At 52.6% G+C, this 15976-nt stretch overlaps 1 protein-coding gene across 7 annotated transcripts; it reads right to left on the reverse strand.

Moving 5' to 3' along the window:
- Nucleotides 1-4194: 4194 nt before the first annotated feature.
- KCNA2 (potassium voltage-gated channel subfamily A member 2) lies at nt 4195-14868 on the reverse strand. 7 transcript variants are annotated; one of them, XM_058039650.1, is made up of 3 exons: nt 13708-14036; nt 12524-12912; nt 4195-11728 (listed from the first exon to the last, which is right to left on the reverse strand). In XM_058039650.1, exon 3 carries the CDS (start codon nt 11644-11646, stop codon nt 10147-10149), a length of 1500 nt encoding a protein of 499 aa, XP_057895633.1. In that variant the 5' UTR covers nt 11647-11728; nt 12524-12912; nt 13708-14036; the 3' UTR covers nt 4195-10146. The 7 variants fall into 7 exon arrangements, with proteins under 7 accessions (XP_057895633.1, XP_057895631.1, XP_057895627.1 ...); XM_058039648.1 differs by having other exon boundaries at nt 4195-11879; XM_058039644.1 differs by having other exon boundaries at nt 4195-11882.
- Nucleotides 14869-15976: the final 1108 nt, after the last annotated feature.

Below are 15976 nucleotides of genomic sequence, written 5' to 3' on the forward strand. Positions count from 1 at the left end.
CAGAGAGCAGGAGAGGGGCAAAGCTTCTGCTGAACCTTTGGGGGAAACTTCCCAGATCCCCCAGGCCCAGATGGTCCCACTGCTTTTTTAGATTAAAAAGTTCAAGCAGTTTCACTGTGCCTTGTCCCCAGCACAGGGAGGCTCAGAGCACCGAGATGTCCAAGCAGGACCTGGGCACTCCAGGCTAAGGAAAGCACCAAGTGCCTTCTTCATGAAATTATGGTGACATTGGAACAAGGAACCCCAGCACTCTAATATTTGGGCACAGCTGGCTTTAGTCCTTGGGTAATATTTGTCTGCCCTGATGCTTTGTAGATGTGGGGCCTCAGGACACTCAATTCTGCCTCAGTAAAAGCACAGATTCAAATTTAATACACCCAAATATTGGATCTTATTTTTCTGCCCTAATGCTTTGTAGACGTGGGGCCTCAGCAGACTCAATTCTGCCTCTGTAGAAGCACAGATTCATATTTAAAATACCCAAAGATTCATATTTAACACACCCAAATATTGCTCTCCTTTGCCTAACCCCCCTTTCTCCCACCCTGGACACTGTGCTGAGGTGCAGATGACAGAGCTGCTCCCAGGAATAGGATTTTCAACACCCAGCACGAATGCAAAGGAGGGAGAAGAAGGAGCAAGAAGGAAGTGGGAAGGAGCAAGAGAGACCTGGCCTGATTTCCAGAGCTGCAGGATGAAATGTTCATCTCGGAGCTGTGCAAGCTCCAAACCTTTGCCTAGAGGTTACCTAAAGATAGACTGTGGGGGCCCCACTTCACACGCCCACCCTTGCAAATGTTTTGCACCCAGCTGCCTGGTTAAGGCTCTGTGGAATCACCAGCACTGCAGCAGGGCTGGTTCAACCCAGCACCAGCTCCCAGCACCCCAGAGAGGCACAAAGCAGCACCGGGAGGGCGGCAGCATCCCCTGGTTCTGGCATCATTTTCCCTTTCCCACTCTCAGTTAATGGCCTCCTCCAGCTCCAGCCCAGGAAGTGCTTTCAGGATCCGAGTGCCCACTTTGCCAAATGGAAGCAGATTTGCTGACAGGCAGTCAGGAGGGCTAAAAATTCCTGCTGGTCCCTGAGGCACGCACGATGGGCTGTAATGGGGTTTGAGCATCCCAGGCTTTCCAGGAGAGCAGCAGGGGTAGTGCTTTGTTGGCATTTGAATCCCTCTCCTTCCTCGATGGAAATGAGCAGGATTTGGAGACGAACCCCTGAAAATTGTGTGATGTGGTCTCTGAATGATGGGGAGCATCACCATGCCCATCTCAGGGGTCTCTGTGAGCTCTGGATTGGATCCAGAAGAGTTTTTGTGGCGTTTTGGCTGCCAGAGAGGAAAGGAAAGTGTCAGGAATGAGGTCAGTGAGCGCAGCAGAACCAGCTGGGCTCAGTGCGGCTCAGCCAGGACTGTGGGTGGGTGTCGGAGCGTTGGGGGACAGACGGACACGAGAGATCTCTGCAGCCAGGGCTGGGAACTTGTGGGTTATTGCAAAGGGCCTGGGTGCAGGGCCCTGCTGGGAGCTGCCAGCCACAGCTGGAGCAGGGCTGAGAGAAGAGAGGGGGAGAGAGGATGAGAGGGTGAGAGAGTAAAAGACAAGAGCTAAGAGGGTGAAGTTCCCATTACAATACCATAAATCTTCTTCTGTGTTGAACTTTCTGATTCTCACTAACCAGTCTAGTACAAGATACAAATCCTATAGCATTTACATACAGCCTGTAAGAATCATTACATTACCACACTGTGTTACATTTTAAACCCTAAAAACTCCTCTTTGGGCCCCTTCTGCCAAGCTGTAGGGTCTGCTCTGACCCTTGGGCCTGTCTGCAAGCAGAGGGTGTTGTTCCATCAAAAGGGGATCACCTTCAGCTGGCCACACCATTGTTTTCCAGTTGTTCAGTAACTGAGGTATCTCAGAGCTTGCTTTCATTTCAATCTCACTTATAGTTTCCATATTCTCAAAATCTTTTGCAGACAATCATATTTATAAGACTTTCCTGTTTCATCTTCCCCAACAGGCGGGGAGGCGCCAGACTGGGGGACAAAGAGCAGCTGGGAGAGGGGAGGTCTCCACCTTGGCTGGGTGATTCTCCCAGCCCCTCCTGGCCTCTCTGAACGGTGTAAAACCCCAAGCAGCCCGGCTGGAGGAGGATGCACACCCTGATGGCATCTCCTGCCCGCTCGGAGCGCGGCGGGGCCGGGGCCGCACGCTGACAGCCCGGCAATTTAAAATAATTACCGCGTCTGCCTCGCAGCCTCTGCTGCCATCGCCGTGAGAGCCGTGCAGAGCAGCCTCTGCTGCAAACTCCTGGTACCACTTTGTGCTCAGATATTTATGAGCCCACAAGCCAGGAGGACACGGGGAAGGGAAGGGTTTGGCATCTGCCAGAGCCAGCTGGAGCCTCTCCGGGCCTTGGAGAGGGGGCTGAGGAGCACAGAGTGGCCCAGTTTGGGGATTGCTTCCACTCAGCTCTGCAGCAAATGGTGTGGCACTTCCCTCAGGGTGCATTGCTCATAAGCACTTCTGTTACTTTTCGTGCACTCCAATGGTTTTCCACACTCAAATGCTCATCATTGGCTGCTCCTGAACGCCTCTTCTGCCCCCAACAAGAGCTGTCCATGGGTTCAGCCACCCATTTCTGCATTTCACTGCCCTAATATTGAATTAATATTTTCAGTTTGCTGTGTCCAGCCTAGCAAACCGTGTTACAGATGGGGAAACTGAGGCACGGAGTGGGACATGACATCCCCGTGGTGGCACAGTGACACTTGAACCCAGGGCCTGACTCTGAGCCACACCAGGGACTCCTCTATGAGCATTAGGGGGTGGTTGAGGAGGAGGTTTGGCACTAACTCTTGAGTTACCAGGTGGTGCCACATCCCAGAGCTGAGCAGGGCCTCCCCATCATGGCAGAAGGAGAATCCCTTTGTTCTCCTTGTGTTTCACCTCCATCCTCTGCCCACAGAGTGGGTTCTGCCCATGAGAGGGGAAGCCCAGAGCAGCCACGTTGCCTGTGAAAGCCACCAACAAAACCCCAAACCACAAGAACCAAGTACCCCAAGCACCCTGCCCTTTACTGCCCCAAGGTGCTTGAAAGAGCAAGAGAAAAAATTGTTGCCGTTGTTCCCTGAGGATGGATGAACCAACCACTCCTCTGCAAGGACAGCTGAAGCCATCCCAGGGATCCCATCCCCATTTCCTCCCAGGGATCCCATCCCCATTTCCTCCCAGGGATCCCATCCCCATTTCCTCTCAGGGATCCCATCCCCATTTCCTCTCAGGGATCCCATCCCCATTTTCTCCCAGGGATCCCATCCCCATTTCCTCTCAGGGATCCCATCCCAATTTCCTCTCAGAGATTCCATCCCCATTTCCTCTCAGGGATCCCATCCCCATTTCCTCCCAGGGATCCCATCCCCATTTCATCTCAGGGATCCCATCCCCATTTCCTCTCAAGGATCCCATCCCCATTTCCTCTCAGGGATCCCATCCCCATTTCCTCCCAGGGATCCCATCCCCATTTCCTCCCAGGGATCCCATCCCCATTTCCTCTCAGGGATCCCATCCCCATTTCATCTCAGGGATCCCATCCCCATTTCCTCTCAGGGGATCCCATCCCCATTTCTTCTCAGGGATCCCATCCCCATTTCCTCTCAGGGATCATGCCAGGACACATCTCCATGGATAACACCCTACAGATGATGTGCTACCAGCACCATCCCTGTCTGTTTGCTTCTCCCTCTTCCAAGCGGGATCATTTGCTTTCCAAACCATCCACTGGGTGCCCACAAGTTCTCCAAGAGCAGGCTGAGCCCCATACACCACCCAACCCCTGTTACCTGCATGGATGTGGCTGATATCCAAGCTGCAGGAGTGGGGAGCCATGGGGAACGTGACCTTGACCAGGTTCCAGCCCCTTCCCCTCTGCTGGAGTCGCTGCTGGAACTTTTTTGGAGCAAATCCCATAGGAATGCTGTGCACATCAGCAAGGCCCATCAGCTGCTCCTCCCAGGGGTTTTGGGACTCTGCTCCTGCAGCCTGGCTGATGGTGGAGCACAAACTGATTTCCCCTGGTACAGGCTGTTTCTTTCTCTTCTCACAGAGGGTTTAGTTGTAGAGAAAAACATATCAAAAACATAATTACTTGTCCTTTTCCTCTCCCGCCCTCCACAGAACCGATATCAAAATAACTCCTCAATAATATACATATTTATTTTCTCTTAATTAGTGCCGATATTTACAAAAATTGTGATACTCTGTGAAGAATAAATTATATACACTGATGATAAACCAGACAGCAAATGCTCATTTGGATATGTATGTACACAGCTCTGTATACCTATATACAACAGGCAGCCTTATTGACTCGGGGGCCCCCAGCCCCTTCCCACGCCCCCCCCAGCTGTCAATAAAGCAGGAATTTCTATAAACACTGTGCAATTCAGATCCAGCTGGTGTCTAAAGTTGTGTCTAGCAAATGCATGGTTAAATGACTTGAAATTCCCACGAGTCCTCCTTTAACAGTTTATAGGCCTCTCTCCATTCCTGGTCCCATTTCTCCCGTAACCATGGAAACAAAAGGTTCAGCTCCAGCATCCTTAGGATGAGTCCTTCTTGGATTTCCTCTTCCTATTGATTTGCTCAAATTAGGCACCACATGCAGGGTTGATCCAATACCCATTTTTTCCCCTTGCGCTTCGGGGATGACATTGGAGGACAAGAGCACAGTCTCAAACAGTGAGGGAGCAAGTGCAAATGGATAATTACATTTATAGGCAGCAGAAAAAAATTTAAAAATAATAATAATCAAAAAACCAAACCCCAGAATACCAACCCCAAGCTCAGGACAGCCAGGCAGGGCTGGGGAGAGGACGTGGTGTGTCCATGTGTGAACCTGGCGTGGTTACACAATGTCCAGCAGCTCCTACAAGCCAAACCACCCCCTCTCGGGAGGAAAAACATGAATTAGGGATTTATTTATCTCTCATCATGCATAACTGGGCTGGGGGATCTTGTCCCCGGGTGTAAATCAGTGCTGTGCTCCCAGGGCTGCTTCACCCCTGGGCTGGGTCCTCTCCCCCTGATGGGAGCAGGATGGAGCACCCATTTCTGAGCAGGGGGGTGAATTTGGGGCAGCAGAAACATCCCAGAGACACCAGGGCTGCTGACAGGGCTGGGGAAGGGCAGAGCAGTGGCTTGGGTTAACCCTTGTCCCCCCTTGGGGGTCCTGGCAGGGACAGTAGCTGGTCCCCAACAGGAGGGGATGTCATGTGGAGAAGGTCAAACACTGCCAGGGGGCTGAGGAAAGAGCCACAGCCTTCATTTGGGTGTAAAACAGAACGTTTTTTGGGGCTGACTCCTTTCCTCAGCCTGCTTCACCCCTGCAGCAGCCTGACCAGCTCCCATGAGTGACTACCATGGATAACTCCCATGGATAACCACCCCCAAGGATGTGGACCTGGAGTAAGGTCTCATGGGAAAGATCTGGAAAAAAGGTTTCAAGGCCAGGCTGGACAGAGCTTGGAGCAGCCTGGGCTAGTGGAAAGTGTCCCTGTCCATGGCAGGGTGTTGAACAAGGTGAGCTTTGAGATCCCTCCAACCCAAACCATTCCAGGATTCTGTGATAGCACCACCCTGGCTCCAGAAAGGAGCCACCACACTGGTACCAAAAGTCACCATAGCTTAAGAGATTTAAAACCCAACCATTACAAACAATAACCCCAAAGGCCACTCAGTGCAGCGCAGCACCCAAATCCTTTCAACCCTGCTTGGCTTTCCCAGCACAGTCACAGAAACTGTGACTGGCACAAGCCAGGACTTGGGGCTGGGAACAGAGCCCCTGCAAATCTGCTGTTTGCAGAGGGGTGTGAGGAGCTGAATGCCACCAGACCCTCAGGATGCCTCCACTCCCAAGGCAAGATCCAGATCTCCTTCCCTTGGATCCATCCCCGAGTATATTGCAAGCTCTGGAAAAGCTACAAGGCTTTGGCAGCAGTTTCAAGGGCTGACCCAGGAATTGTCTAATAACAAAGCAAGGTCCTTCCTGAAATACCTCCTCCTCCTCTGTCTTTTTCTCTCCTTCTGTGTATTTATGCACAAATATGCCCATATTTATACACCCACGTGCCACACTCTCATAACGCCAATCCAGAGATCCTTTTCTTCTTATAGCTCAGCGTTCAGATCTGTAGGACTTTGACACAGTCACTGCAGGGATTAATTTTCCCAATAAAACATCGTGCTCCAGAGAGATCATTTTTTTCCCTAATCACTTGGAAGCATCCAGCTGGCACATGAGCCTCACCCCATTGCCCCCAGCAGATATTCTGGAAGATTTGAAAGGGCTGATGGGTTGCCTGCAGGCTTGGGCACGAGGTTGGGTGTTAGGAGACAGCTAGCTCTGCAATCACAGCTTTCCATCTCTCCAGAACCGTGGCACAGTGGCTAAAACTAAAATAGAGGCGCTGCCTCCTCCGGGTGCCAAGGCAGGAGCACCTCCACAGACCAGAGAGCTCCAATCTTCCATTCCAGGCCTGGAGAGAGGGAAATGGCTCCTCAGGAGGAGGAGGAGAGGAACCAGACTAGCTCTGTTTAGGGTCCTGATGGACTCTAACACAGCTATGGGACCATCCCCTTTCCCAATCCCTAATTTAGCATCCTCAGTCTGAGCCACTTTGCAGCTCATTTTTGCACCTTTCAGAGTCAGGAGGAGATGGGGATGCTCAGCATCTCCACAGAAACAGGCCCAGACTCTCTCAAACCACATTCCTTAGGAAAAAAAAATAATTTAAAAACGAAGAAAAAAATATCACAGTCTCCTCCTGAAAAACTGGTTCAAGATCACATCAGTGAGTCAGAAGCAAAGCTAGAAATAGCACTAGAGCTCCGACCTGCAGGCACAAATCCCATTAAAAGCTGTAGGGGAACCATTTCTCTGTGAGAGGCAGAAGTCTGGACCCCTCTGCTCTGTGCAGCCACGGATCCCTCCCAGCCATGGCCTTCACCCACCCTGAGCACTGAGCCTGGGCATTTATTTCCATTGTGCCCCACACAAGGGCAGCCCAGAGCTCTCCCACCAGGGTGGTTTTCCCCAGGAACATCTGCCAGGGTCAGGGCAGGAGGTGCAGGATCTGTCCCAAGCGAGGGACTGGCTGTGCTGGCCCTGCCGTGGGGACTGTCATCGCCTCCCTCAGTGACAACAGCAGTGTGGCCTCTTGCTCTTCATCCCCATTTGCCCCTGCTGTGTGGCTGTGGAGCCTCCCAAGGCAGCCAGGACTCCCCAGATTGGAGATTGGGTTTGGATGTTTGGATCCTGCTCATGGATCCACTCTCCCCTCCTGCCTGGCCCACAGGAGCACCATGCCCAAAACCCCACCTGCCCAAAGGAGAACCTCACCTTCCTCCTCACCAAACCACCACAACACACACCCAGAGCTTTGGACAACACTGCTCTAAACCACCCCAAGCCCAACAACCAGACACTTCTCAAAGTACCACAGAGCACCAGCATCCTCCAAAGAACTGCAGCAAAACCACCAGCAAAACACCTCAGCCCTGACCAGAAATGGGATCAGCTGGTGCCAAGGGCACCCAGAGGATCCCAGCCCATCAGGCAGCTCCCCTGTGCGAGCCCATGTCCCCACAGAGCCACCAGGAGCTGGATCCATGGAGCTTGGCCAGCCTGCCTGGGAATGGTGACTGTCACCAGCCCTGTCCCGTCCAACAGGATGAGCTGCAGAACTCGGGATTTATTGCTTTTGGTTGTGTTGGCTTTTTTGTGTGCATGCATGAAGGGGCTTCAGGGTCTCCCATTCCCAGAAAAGTGGAGTGCAGGACTCCCAAAATAACAAGATCCAATTAAAAACAAGCTGGGGACCTGAGCATCCCTGAATCCCAGGGACGCTGCTGGTCCTCTGCCCCACACAGGAGCAGGGACTGCCATGCACAAACCATGGGCACTTGGAATTAATTATAGCTAGGCCTCAATCAATCAACCAATCAATCAATCAATCAATCAAAACTGAGGAGTGATGATTCCACGTGGCCAAGTGGAGCCCCATCAGCCCAAGATGGATCCTGCTCTGGAGTGGCATTTGGAGCCATTGCTGTAGATACTTTAGCACCGTTTGGATTGTTGGCAGGAGCAGGGGGTTCCTCTCTGAGGAAGGAAGGGTCTGGCTGAGCCCTCCCCAGGCTCCTTGTGCTCACCCTTCATGCAATGTTTCAGGGCTGATCACGCCCCATTTCAGCCCAAATTCACCCCAACTGAACCCTGTTCCACAGCCCAGGGAGGCTTTGCTCATCCGTGACCTTGGCAGAGATTTTCCTCCATCTCCCCTGACCTGGAAGAGGAGCAGGGCACCTCTCCTTGAGGATTGTCAGCAATGGGGAAAGCACAAGCAAACCCACACAGGGATGGGGAAAGCAGGTGAGATACCCCATGGACCAACAGCTCTCACCCATCCCCAAATAACACCAGGGATGAAGAGAGAGAGCCTCAGGCTCTCTGTACCTGACCCACTGCTCTTCAACACCCTGAAAGAAGGCAAAGCAAAGGCTCAGAGTTGCCAGCTCAGACCCAGGCCACCTCAGCCCCTGCCCACTCCATCATAAAGGAATAAACCCCAGCCCTGAGGGGGTTGAAAAGGACCTTTCAAGCCCAAAACACACCTTGCCCTGGTGACCCCACGGGCTCCAGGGGCAGGCCACCCTGCTCCAGACCCTGTCCCACCATCCAGCAGCCCTGAGCTGGGACATCCCTGGTACCCCAGGAGCTCTGTTTGCTGAGGATTCGGCCCTGTAGTCGCTCTCTAAATATCTATACACACACACACGCTCAGGAATTCTACGGGAACGGCTGAAAACTGCTGAACAAACAAGTCAGGAGAGCTGGAACCTGCTATTCCACCTGCTCCTCGTGCCCTCTCTGATCCACCGTGGTTTCTGCTCCTGACACCACGATTAATGACTAATTACTCGCCCCATAATGAGCGCAGGTGTTTAACTTTCAGCTCACCTTCCCTGGCTTGCATTTGTCAGCTCTTGTGTCTGGATGCTCGGACACTCAGGCTCTGCCTTGTTATCTCTCAGGCTTTGCACTGTTATCTATCCAACTGTTGTCAGCACACGCCTTCCCCATCCGGTTTTTAACTATAATGGAGATTTTTTAATTCCCATGAATCTCCTTCGAGCCATCGGAGAATCTATAAACACTATAAACATGAATACTGTATAGTCTACTAAGAAAATATATATTTGTGTGTGTATTAAATATTCAGATTCATGCAACAAATATCCATGCAGCTGTACTGTATTACTGGTTAAATTTCACTGCAGTATAAATATATTATAGGCCACAGCATAGTTGCTCCAGTTTTATATATAGATATAAAAAAAGATGCTTTTTCCAACTCATTTTCAATGTGTCAGTGGAGGTGTCTTTGGTGATCCTGGAAATATTGATGATGGAAGTGTCATCTAAATAAATAAATAAATTCCAAGCTCTTGATTTATTTACTCGTCCCTCCCGATGCCTCGCATAGAAAATTTAAGACTTAATAAATAATGTGCCGTCACACTAATTATCCCTCCCCTGGGCCTCACACTGGCACACTGCAGTGGCTGAAACTATTGCAGCATGCAGCATTTTCAGTTATGAAACACGAGCCGGGCGCCGCGCTCGCGCTCGGCTCTCCCGGGGCAGGAGCTGAGCCCTCCAGCAGCCCGGCCCCACAGCCACAGCCACCCTCCAGGAGCTCCTGCCTGACCTTCCCCAGCTGCTCCCCGTGCCTGGGAGCTGGCTGTCACCCAGCACAGGCACCAGGATTCAGCCCTGGACCTGCCCCTTCCATCCCCATCCCGCTGCTGCTGGAAGCGCCTGTGCCCTCCGTGTCTTTGGAAACCCCCGAGCCTGGGATGGGAGAAGTGCAACAGAAATGGTTTGGATTTGTTGGCTTTTTCTTTTTGCACGGACGCTTATTCGGTGCAGAAATCAAAGGTTAAAAGTCACTTACACAGCTATTGCTTCCCATGCAGAACCAAATATACACCGTAGAAAATACTGTATTAACTACAATGCAGAGCAGCACTCAATATCTGCAATTGTTCCACTTCAGCTTTAAATACGGGACTAGATTTTAGCGACTAGACATCGGTTAGCATTTTGGTGATATTCACATAGTTTGTGTTAGCTAGGGTGCAATTGGCTGTCTTCAAGTTCTCCTCCCTAAAATCCTCATTGCTATTGTTTACACCTTCCTGGATCTCCATATAATCAGACTTACTAATAGTAGAGGCACTTCTGCTTTTCTTTAGGTCAGGGGAAGAGGGGATCTTTGGGCAGCTGGTTACTTGCAAATATTGAGCCTGCTCCTCTCCCTCGGTCTCCCGGTGGTAGAAGTAATTGAAGTTAGACACTATGACGGGCACTGGTAAGGCAATCGTTAATACGCCAGCGATGGCACACAAGGAACCCACTATTTTCCCCCCGATGGTGGTGGGGACCATGTCTCCGTAGCCAACAGTCGTCATGGAAACCACAGCCCACCAGAAGGCATCGGGGATGCTCGGGAACTGGGACTCGCTCTCGTCGGCCTCGGCAAAGTAGACGGCGCTGGAGAAGAGGATGACGCCGATGAAGAGGAAAAATATCAAGAGGCCCAGCTCCCTCATGCTGGCCTTGAGAGTCTGGCCCAGGATCTGCAGCCCCTTGGAGTGCCGGGAGAGCTTGAAGATCCTGAAGACCCGCACCAAGCGGATGACTCTGAGGATGGCCAAGGACATGGCTTGCTGGCCCTGCTGGCCATCCTCTGGCTTCTCGGCCAGCTCCGTCCCCAAGGTGATGAAGTAGGGGATGATGGCTACGATGTCTATAATGTTCATGATGTTGGTAAAAAAACCAGCCTTGCTGGGGCAGGCGAAAAACCTCACCAAGAACTCGAAGGAGAACCAGATGATGCAAAGTGTCTCCACGATGAAGAAGGGGTCTGTGAAAGAAGTGGACTGCTGGTACCCCATGCTGCTGTTGGAGTAGGGGGGATGGCTCAGCCCGCTGCCGTGCATGTCTTCGTTCTCATCCCGAAAAATGGGCAACGTTTCCAGGCAAAAGCTGACGATGGAGATTAAAATCACCATGACAGAGACAATAGCTATAATCCTGGCAGGGCCTGAGCTCTCGGGGTACTCAAAGAGCAGCCACACTTGTCTCTGAAACTCGTTCTCAGGCAGCGGCCTCTCCTCTTCCTTGATGTAGCCTTCATCCTCCCGGAACATCTCCATGGCCTCTTCCCCCAGCTCGTAGAAGCGGATCTCTTCGGAGAAGATGTCCAAGGGCACGTTAACCGGCCGCCGCAACCTCCCCCCGGACTGGTAATAGTACAAAATGGCATCGAAGCTGGGTCTGTTCCGGTCAAAGAAGTACTCGTTCCGGAGAGGGTCGAAGTACCTCATCCTCTTTTTGGGATCCCCTAGCAAGGTCTCTGGGAACTGGGCGAGTGTCTTGAGCTGCGTCTCGAAGCGCAGCCCCGAGATGTTGATGACCACCCTCTCACAGCACTCATGGTCGGTCTCGGGGTTGTACGTGTCCTGCGGGTGACCGGGAAGAGCTGCAGCTTCATCTGCAGGATCTCCAGTGGCAACTGTCATTATTGGGCTTTAAAAGAAATCCTTATGCTAAACTCTTCCCAGCGCCCGGCGGTGGGATCGGGTTCAGGGCAGGGCTACTATCCTGCAGAAGGACAGGTACGTAGGTTTGGAAGAGTCTCATGAAAAGGCGAAGGGATGAGATAAAAACAGAGGAAAAAAAACAACAAAAAAAAAAAAAAAAAAAAAAAAAAAAAAAGAAAAAAGAAGAAGGAGAAGAAGAAAGAAAATCGCCCCTGCTGAGAAAGAGAGAGATGGAATAAAGTTGGTGGGAGGAGAGCAGATCCCTTCTCTAGCACGTCTATCCCCTTCCTGGAGGGGTTAATTTGCCTTCCTTGGGACAGAGTTCAACAACTCCCATCTAAACCCATTAGGTGGAACAGAGAAAACACCTGAGGAACCGTCACCTGTTCAAAACCAGCGTGGGAAAACTGGCCTGGGTAAACCAGGGCTTATTTTTTGGCTAAAAATAAAAATTCCAGTTAAAAAAAATAAAGAGGGGGAAGGGAAGAAAAAGGAAGGAAGAAAAATAACCCCATCCAGCCCTGACGTGGCGAGAGGACCCCGCGGGGTGCCGGGCTCGGCTCATTTCCAGGCATGCAGCTAAGGGTTAATTAACATTTAACCGTGCGATCTCAGGCAATCTACCCTCCAGGAAAGCTCCAGCTCCGCTTTTAAGTTTTAACACCTTCCCAATCCTCTTTCCCTGGTGTCATGCTGCCCTCCCTGCCTGCAGCCGAGCTCTGCGGCTGCCGGAACGTGGAGCCCGCGGTCGCAGCTGCCCCGCGGAGCACCGCAGTCCCCCTCCTCGAGCGCTGGTGTCCCGGCTCCTGTCATCCTCTGCAAACCACCATGGCACACAGAAAACAAATCACATTACCTGGAGAAGCCAAATCTTAGTGTCTCTTAGTAACACCGATTATCTGACCCCTGGGGAAATCCTAGAGAGAAATAGAGGCTTCCAAGATCCCCATAATTTCCTCTCTCTTCAAAGTTAAAAATAATGGTGAGTCATCGTAGAAAAAGGAGAAGGGGCATAAGAGGGGTTAGATTCCCAGATGGTGGAAGTCAGGTCTTGTAATGGTTTGGACTGGAGAGAGAGAGAAAGAGAGACAGAGAGACAGAGAGACAGAGTCTTCCCGGGAGCTGTTGCAGATCTGCACTTCAGGGCAGATGAGCGTCTGTCTGATGCCTTCGGTGAGACGGTGAAAAGCTGCTAAGCTCAGCAAAACCCGATGTCCCCAGTGTCCTCGGGAGGTGTGGCATCGCCTGGAAAAAACACCGAGAAGGTAGCAAGCTGCGGGGGTCCGCCTGGAGCATCCGCAAAGCCGCGGCTCCTCCGGGCACCCCGCTCTCTCTCCCCCGGCCGGGCGGGAGCTGCCCGCCCAACCCGCACTGCAACACGAGAGAGAGAGAGAGAGAGAGAGAGAGAGACGAGGCGGAAAAAACCAGAGCCCCGTGTCCCTGCGCTGTGCTCAGCCCAGCGGGGCCGGCTGCCCGCCGAGCCCGTGCCAGCCGGAGAGCGGGGGGGAGAGAGCGACGCAGCCCCCCCGGCTTGGGGCTCTGCAAAGCCACCCAATGTCCCCGGGGCTCGGTGTCACCCGCCGGGCACAGCACCCACGGTGGCTGTGTGGCGTTCCCCGGTGGCTCAGGATGCTCCGGTTTCACCCACCGGAGCGAAGCCCTCGCCGGTGCCCGGTTGTCCCCCCGGCAAGGCCAGCAGCCCCTCAGTGATGGCTCTGAGCACCCACGAGCAGCGGGACCCACGCGAGCCGCATCCACCCTCCCCATCCTGCCGAGAGCCAGCCCCAACCCCGGCCGACCCACCCCCGTGGGAATTCGGCTCCGCTGGGTGAAATTCCTGCTGGGGATGTCGAGGCTCATGTCCCCCCGGTGGGCGCCGGCTCCTCAGCATCCCTGCTCCGGATCATCCTGCATTGCCTCGCACCGCGGAGATGCTCAGCCCATGGGAGAGGGCCGACCAGCCGCTCATTTTTTTTTTTTTTGCCTTTTTAAATTTTTTTTTCTCCCCCCCCTCCCAAATGAAATAAAAACCCCTCTAACCTCCCTTCTTCAGCTCCAACTCGACTTGTCTACTTTGAGCCAGGATTACAGAACCGGGCAGGGGAGGCAGGTGGAAAATAACCCCGCGGTCCCAATCTCCTCGGCAAAGATTTCAGCCATCTCCAGGCCATTTACGCCTGTGGGTTCCTCTCTTCATCCCCCGAGGTGCAGATATTGCCGCAGATCCCTCTTTTCTTGGAAATTTCCCTTCTCCGTGCAACCCTCCTCTCCCTTCTCCTTATGCACTAGAAAAAATAGTACAACCCTGACGAGGCTTGCAGCATTCAACCGCTTCTCTTAACCCTTTTCTGCCAGGCCCGGAGGAGAGGAGGTCGCGTTTGTCCCAGTTTTTATCCTTTTCCTGCATTTCCTCCCCACCACTCGCTCCCCGGCGGCTCACCAAGGAGTTCAGCTGGATTTGACCTTCCCTGGCTCCTCCGAGCATCACGCCAGAACACCACAAACAACATCTTCCCGCTGCTGCAGGAAAGATCTGGCAGCCACCAACCTCCATCACACCAAAGATCAAAAAACCTTCGACGTTTTATTTATTTTTTTTTTTTAAATAAACACGCCGTTTTCCTCCTGCCCATAAACTCTCTCCTCCCCCTTTCTCCCTTCCCCAAACACCCCGGGTTGGTTTAACAGCACAGAAATTTAGTTTGTTTTTATTTAGCATGTTGATTTTTATTTGGCACGGGCTCTGCGCTTCTTCCTCCGGCTCCGAATCCGAGCGCTGATGCTCGGTGCGGTTTTTCGGCATCGTCTCAGCTGACATCACCCATCCCAACATCAGTTTTTCCTACTTTCTCCCCATGGCAAACAACCCCTTCTCAAGCATCTTTGGGGTTAATTCATGCAAATTTGGGGGCTGAAGGGGGGGGGGGATGGAGGAGGTGAAGGTTTGCCCAAAGCCCCTCAGTTTGTTCTCCGCCCCGCGCTGAGCACTGCGGGCGGGAGGCGCAGGATTCGGGGTCGTGTTTGCGACTCAAGCACGACTCCCTCGCTTTGCGCCGCTCCTGCCAGGCTGTGCTGGAGCAGAGGAAAGGGGGAAGGATGCAGGGATGGGGTGGAGGGGAGAGAAAAAGGCTCAACCAACTTACACTGGGCTCTGCAGTCGGGCATGCGGAGAATGCACAAGCAGCTGCTCTGCTCCCGCCGCTGCCGGCACCTCTCACCCACAGCCCCCCAAACTCCTACCCCGGAGTCAACCTCTGAAGGCAGCTCGGCTTCTCCATGAATATTCATGAGATTAATATGAGCGTCTTCCCCCCCCTCCCTCCCCTCCACCTCCCCCCGCAGCCCTCCTGCCAAGCAGGAGACCTAGATTTCAACCACTGGGAAATAATCATATCCCTGGATATCCCTGGATACACGGGGCTGCTTTGCCATGCGCCTCCAACCCATGCCGTGCTCTTGGTGACAGCCTGGATCCGCTCAGGGGACATCTGGGGGCTGCAGAAACACCCCTGCAGCTCTGGGGAAGAATTGGACTTGCAGGAGCTGGGGTGAGGAAGCGAAAACCAATAATTTTATATCGCTTTGCATTTACTGAGGTCTCTTGATGAGGAGACATCTCCCATCCCAAAGGAAGGAGATGGCCAAGCTCATACCAACATAAAGGACCTATGGGTCAACCCCTGCCTTCAGGAATGAGGTTTGGACCACCCTGCCATCCCCTCGTAGCCCCACAAGGAGCACCAAGGAAGGACCAAGTGCCACAAGGCTCCTGGCACCCAAGGCACGAGTGCTGGAGGGGGCAATGGGAAATATTTCTGTTACCATATAGAGCAGTCAGATTTGCATGGAGTTACCAGAGCCAGCATTGATCTCTCCAGGGACATCCTGAGGTGGGATGGAGGGCCTGGAACACCCTGAACACGTGAGAAAATCAATGTGGTGCCCAGTCATCCGGTGGAATGTGGGAACTTGGTAGGGATAAATCCCAGTGTTTTAGCTCCTGACATCCCTCTTCACCTCGGAACAAAATTGCATTTTCCCAAGCCCCAGCCAGATAATTGATATTGAAAATTATTGTCTAAGCCTACAGGAAAACTAGGAATCCTTCACAACCAGGCCTGGCACTGTGGGTTTCCTTGGGGAGGAGGACATCCTGGGTTTTTAATGTCAGCTGCACCATTTTAGCCTCTTCTGGAGGCAGATCTTCCACGCCAGGGTGGGCTGAGTGCAGAAAATGACGTGCCCAAGGCTGCTCCTTATGCAATATGTAGAAACTGAGGCTGGGCATGGAACAATTCAAGTGGAGCTG

Source organism: Melospiza georgiana, chromosome 23 (assembly GCF_028018845.1).
Source record: "Melospiza georgiana isolate bMelGeo1 chromosome 23, bMelGeo1.pri, whole genome shotgun sequence".
In the NCBI taxonomy this organism is placed as follows: domain Eukaryota; kingdom Metazoa; phylum Chordata; class Aves; order Passeriformes; family Passerellidae; genus Melospiza; species Melospiza georgiana.

Bases quoted from the DNA above. Each gene is read 5' to 3' on its own strand.
- KCNA2 (XM_058039649.1), bottom strand. From the start codon at position 11,646: ATGACAGTTGCCACTGGAGATCCTGCAGATGAAGCTGCAGCTCTTCCC.